General features: G+C 47.8%; 1 protein-coding gene across 1 annotated transcript; it reads right to left on the bottom strand.

Annotated features, from left to right (window-relative positions):
- Window positions 1-4,475: 4,475 nt before the first annotated feature.
- On the bottom strand, window positions 4,476-4,910 carry Atoh7 (atonal bHLH transcription factor 7). The gene has a single exon (XM_041655247.1). The coding sequence runs from the start codon at window positions 4,908-4,910 to the stop codon at window positions 4,476-4,478; it is 435 nt and encodes a 144-aa protein (XP_041511181.1).
- Window positions 4,911-6,000: the final 1,090 nt, after the last annotated feature.

Genomic DNA, 6,000 nt, shown 5'->3' on the forward strand with positions numbered 1-6,000 from the left:
GTCTATATGTTGGGCTAGAGTGTCTGGGTCCTTCTGTAGCTACCCAGCTCCATTCTGCATTTACCTTCCCAGGTCTCTGCCCCCAGTGCTCTGTAAATGCTCGCTGCTAGCACTAATCTCATTTTACCCCTTCCAAAAGCCCCTCTTGGAGCAGCATGCTCCACAGAGATCAAAGTCCCATGCCAGAAGTCCTGGCTTGGTATTCCAATGAAGCCTTTTAAATGAACTCCACAGAACAAATGGTTGAGAGTCTTCCTTAAAATAATTTCTCAAGGGGGGTGATGATGGCGCACGCCTTTAATCCCAGCACTCGGGAAGCAGAGGCAGGTGGATCTCTGTGAGTTCGAGGGAGGAGCCTGGTCTACAAGAGCTAGTTCCTGGACAGACTCCAAACCTTCTGCATCGAAAAAAACACAAACAAACAGACAAAAACAAATTCTTAAAACTTATTTATTGGCGAGGGAAGCGTGTACTACAGCGTGCATACGGAGGGCAGAGAGCGATTTTCAGGAGTCTGCTCTCTCCTTCCGCTGCATGCATCCCAGGGATTGGACACAGGTCTAAGCGTTGGGCAGAGCCTTTTCCCTCTGAGCCTCGCACCAGACTCTTTGGAGAGTCCTCGAAGGTCACAGATAGCTTCATTCGCAAAAGCAGTTGCTTTCTGACATCCTTCGTCTCTGATCAGCGGGATGGCTGTAGAGGTTTGTGTGTGCGCATGTGTGGAAGGCTAGAAGTGCCTTGAAGCTGCTAGAGTGTAAAGTGCCGTGTATGCGCTACGGTACAGTATGCGCTACAGTACGGTTTGCACTACGGTTTGGTGCCCCCACTACGAAAGGCCCGCGCGAGCCGGGAACTAGGCACGACAGGCAGAGACGCGGGGACGCGGGTCATCCTTAAAAGAAGAATGCCAAGAATGCCAACTTTATTGTGCTCCAGGTAAGCTTATATAGGGATCCTTAACTGAGAGCCATGTCCCAGCTCTTGGAATTTCCAGCTGTAAAACCCACCAGAATTCACTCCCCTGTCATCAGGAACTCACGAGGGTCTCGTGCTCAGAGCAGCTGCAGGCACAGGAAAACAGGTTGTTTTGCTCAGTTCACTCCAGCAGGCAAAGGGTCTGAGGCAGGCAAAGAAAGTCAGGGGTTCAGGGGGTCTGCAGCCCCCCATGTGAGAGAAACCAAAAACATAGGCAAATTCCCTCAAAATTGACTGGAGCCCTCTCAGAGTCCTTGGGTAACCTGAATGGGCAGTACCTCTACTAGCGCCTGAACTGAAAGGCTTTGTACCTAATTAAGGTGACCAGTCACGTGGGCTCTGCCGGTATTTGTGGAAGCCCTTTCTGCCACAAGTTGCCTTTTCTTGCTTGAAGTAGATCAGTGTTTCGGAGAGTTAATGACCAAAGCACCTTACAAACTTGGCAATGCAGTGCTCACCAGTGTGGTTAAAAAGTCGAAAAACCAAAAAAAAAAAAAGGTGCTAATATCATGGTTTTTTTTAAAAAAATAAAAACCTGTACAGTGCAAAAAAATTGCATATTAGTTAAAAATATGTTCGCCTCTGATTTCTGCCTAATTATATTAGCATCCTTGATGCACACAGAAAACTGCCAACACACAGCCTTTTGTTAATTCGGGAGTAATAGCCACTTCAGACTCGCAAAAGCAATAGCCTCAAAATTGCGAGACAAAGGGCACACGCTTCAAATCTCTGAGGATCGGGCAGTAACTGCTGAGGGCAGGCATGAAGAAACGGATGCATGCTGTTTAACATCAGCTTGCTAAACGATTTTAACACGAGGGAATAGAGAAATCAGAGTTGCTAAACATCATTTGACAATAAACAGTTTAAGGCTGAGATGCGTGTACATTTTGTTTTATTTTTGAGACAATCTTGCTCTGTAGCCCAGGCTGACTCAGTTCTCACTAAGTAGTACAGGCTAGCCTTAAACTCTGTCTCCTCATGCTTCAGCCTAGCCTCCCAAGCGCTGGGATCACAGGCCACAGTGCCTAGCTACATTTTTTTTTTTTTTAGTTTTTCTTGGTGTGTGTGTGTGGTTGTTTGCTTGGTTTTGGTTTAGATTTTTAGTTTTTTTTTTTCAAGGGTTTCTATGTGTAGCCCTGACTGTCCTGGAACTCACTATATAGACCAGGCTGGCCTTGAACTCACAGAGATCTACCTGCCTCTGCTTCCTGCGTGCTGGTTTAACTGCTAAATAAGCAAAATACCTCAGTCTTTTCTAAGACACACTAAAGATAAGCAAGTATTATTGGGGGGGGGATGCTTTCCACCACCACCGGTTGTTAATCTAGGTGCCCAGTGCCCCTCAGCAGCTCTCTTATCACTAGTCCTGCACTGCTGAAGGGTTCAGGAACCTACAGTCCTGCCCAGGTCAGCACAGGCACAACTCTTCCAGCTGTGTAGGTTTGGGGAGGGATATAGCTTCCTAATTCTGGGAAGAAGCAGGTGCTTGATAATATCAGTGCTGTGTTGAGAAAAAGCCACCCCCTATGCTGTGTCGTCGTATTAGAAGTCAATGGATTTTTTTAAAAAGGAAGAAAATTATTTTCAAATGTGGACAGTAGAAAAAGTGCTGTAGCTGACAGGACTTCAGAAATAGTGGGATAAAGATAATCCCGGTGACTGATGATATATGAATGTTGACTTCACAAAGGTGTGTGTGTGTGTGTGTGTGTGTGTGTGTGTTTTATCATAGCATCTTCTAAGAGTTGTGGAGTCAGTAGGTTAAGCATTTTGCTCTGTAATCTGCAGTAAAGAATCAAAGTCAAATTATTAATGAGCAACAGGTGAAAGGGAGCCCCACTCCCACCCACCCCCCCTTGGCCACAGTCTTCCAGTGGGGGCCCACAATAACCAGACTTTTTGTTTTTGTTTTGTTTCTGTTTTTCTTTAGGATAGACATGTTCCCTCAATGGACTTTATTTTTCTTTTTAAGACAGAGTTTCATGTAGCTCAGGTTGGTCTCAAACTCACTATGTGGCCAAAGATGACTGGGAACTCCCCTCCTCCCCCTACCTCCTGAGTGCCGGGATTATAACTTCATACCACACTGAGACTAGAACCCAGGGCCTGGCTTGGTAGGTCCTCTACCAACTAAGCTGCATCCCCAGCTTGTACTAAGCTAAGAAAAGAATTTTGGGGGGCTGGAGAGATGGTTCAGAGGTTAGGAGCACTGCCTGCTCTTCCAAAGGTCCTGAGTTCAATTCCCAGCAACCACATGGTGGCTCACAACCATCTGTAATGATATCTGGTGCCCTCTTCTGGCCTGCAGGCATACACACAGACAGAATATTGTATACATAATAAATAAATAAATATTTGAAAAAAAAAGAAAGAAAGAATTTTGATGGCAATATCCCAATTATCAAATCAGAGTTATCTAATACACAAAACTGTGTACTAGTTGGGCTTTGGAACTCATAATCAAAAGTATTTAGGGGCTGTTGCTTTTGCTGGCGTGTGAGAAGTTCCATGTGCACGGATAACTCCAGGGTTCTGCTTTTCCTAGCTCTGCACAGGTATTCCCCAAATTCACACATGCTGTTGACCACAGCCCCTCTAGATGAAGGGTTAATGGTTAATCAAACTTGTGAAACCAATTCAAACCAATTCCACATGCATCGCTTGCTCTCTTCTGACTAGCCATGATGGTGACGCCACCGCACCAGATGTGGTGGGCTAAAACACACCCTGTCTATACCAGGGAAGCCCTCAGCATCCGCTCCTCCGCCCCAACAGGTCATGAGTGTTTCCAGAAATCTAGTAAACATGTAAGTTTAAAACACACTCGCAGCAGTTGTGTTTTTACAAAATCTATATTTTAATGTGTACACAGTTAAAAAAATACAGAGCGCTCATGTTCAAGTACTCTACCAGGCCCCTCCCTCCTGAAAATAAAAAGCCGACTCTACCTGATGCATGCACACACAATATACGGAGCATAAATGCGTTTACACAAGGTAGCTGCCCCGAACATACACAAGACACCTAATATAACTTCACTTGCAAAGTTTAAGAAGGTAGCTATTTGTCGGATGACTCAGGACCAGTCTAATGCAATCCGATTCCAATCAATAAAGGAGTTTTCTTTGAGACAGAGTTCCATATATATTCCTCCCCCTCCCGAATGATGCTAGGATTATAGGCGTGATCACCAACCTCTACCTAAGCAGCGCTGGGGCATGAACCTACGACTTTGTGCATGCTAAGCAAGCACTCTACCAACTCAGCTAGACCCCCCCACCCATCTTAAGCTAAAAGTGGTAGGGCATTATTTTCACAGCAGCCCAAAGTCATTCACTATGTCCATTCATGATATCTACAAAACACAAGAAAAGCGGAGGAAGGAGGGCAATAAAATGATTTCATCCGCGGGTCTGAAAGGCGAAGGAAATTAACCTGAAAGGTGACTGATTTCTCTCCCTAAGATTCGCAGGGCACCCTAAAAACCCTATGGCTTAGCTGGCCATGGGGAAGGGCTCGGGCTGGAAGCCGAAGAGCCTCTGGCCATACGGCTCCGGCTCCTGCAGCCTGGCACCCGGGAAGGAGAGGTAGGGGTGTTCTCGACCCCGCGGCTCGCAGCGCAGCCCCACCCAGTCCCGTTCGGCCTCGGCCAGGATGCGCGTGAGTGCCACGATGTAGCTGAGCGCCATCTGCAGCGTCTCGTACTTGGACAGCTTCTTGTCCTGGCCCCACTGCGGCACCACCCTGCGCAGTCGGTCGAACGCCGTGTTCAGCCCTTGCATGCGGCGCCGCTCGCGCGCGTTAGCCGCCAGGCGCCTGCGCGCCGCGCTCTCCAGTCGCCCGGGCCCGGTGCGCTCGACCGCAACTGCGCACGGAGGCGCTCCGCGCGCTCCCGCCGGAGAGCCATGGGGTTTGCAGGCCGACTTCATCCACGCTGCCGCTCTACTTGGCTCCCGGGAGAGAATAAGTCACAGACGGAGTGACTCACGTGCAGTCTGTACAGTGGGCAGTGTGGGATCCTGGCTTCTGTGCTGCTCGGGCTGATGTCGCTTCCCTTGCTCAAATGCAGTTGGAAGGGATGCTCAGGGAAATGTCATTTCCCCCCAACCACGTGAAGTTGAAAAAGGAGGAAACTTCCTTGCTGTTTGCTGCGGGCGGTTCTAAGGGTGGGAGAGAAGGCCCTTCTAGTTTTCTGGAACAGCCTGAGACTGCTTTTCGGGGTGATGAAACCTTAGCAGACCGCTCGGACCCCTCCCAATAGATGTCTAGAAGTCGGAGAGCGCTGGATGAAGCGGTGGGTGAGGGAGGAGAATTTATAGCCTAGGGCTCAAGGAGGGAACAGGTGGTGGCAGGTGGGCGGGCGTCCCTCCGCTTCCATCTCAGCACCTTCCTACCCTGGGAACTGCAGGGGGGAGGGAGGGCGACCCACAGCAAAATCCTGACATTACTGCCTTCGTCTGTTGAAGTTTCTCCAAAGCTATGTCCAACGCTAACTAACACACCATCTGGAGTGGCCTGGCCTGGCTGTCCCCAATAGAATAACAAGGTGGGGGTGGAGGGAGAGTGTGGCCCGTCTTTTCCCATACCAGCGGGCAGCTTACATATCAAAAATAAAGCCTGGAGTTTTAAATGCTTAAGTAGAAATCATTTGCGTGAAGATTTTGGTTTTGACATTGTGAGGTGTATCTGAATCTAGCAAGCTTTTGCTTTGTTAAGAAGTGGTAATTTTACATTGCAAAATATCCACATTTTCACTTAACTGACTAAATCAATTCAGACAAATTGGGAAGTCCTGATAGTCTTACAGGCCTGAAATGGGACTCTGCAAATAGGTTTCAATGAAACCATTTGCAGCATAGTCAAAGATAACGAATGTATCTATTTTCTAATCATGTGACTGTTTCCCAGGTTCCAAGACCTTGGCAGGTTAATTCAGCGTCTCTACTCCCTTTCCTTGCTCCTTGATGTTTGTGGGGCACACACTGAAACGATAAGCAATCACCTCATTACTTAACATTT

This window comes from Microtus oregoni, unplaced genomic scaffold (assembly GCF_018167655.1).
Source record: "Microtus oregoni isolate MIOR12 unplaced genomic scaffold, Mior012 000007F_ref0000211, whole genome shotgun sequence".
NCBI lineage: Eukaryota > Metazoa > Chordata > Mammalia > Rodentia > Cricetidae > Microtus > Microtus oregoni.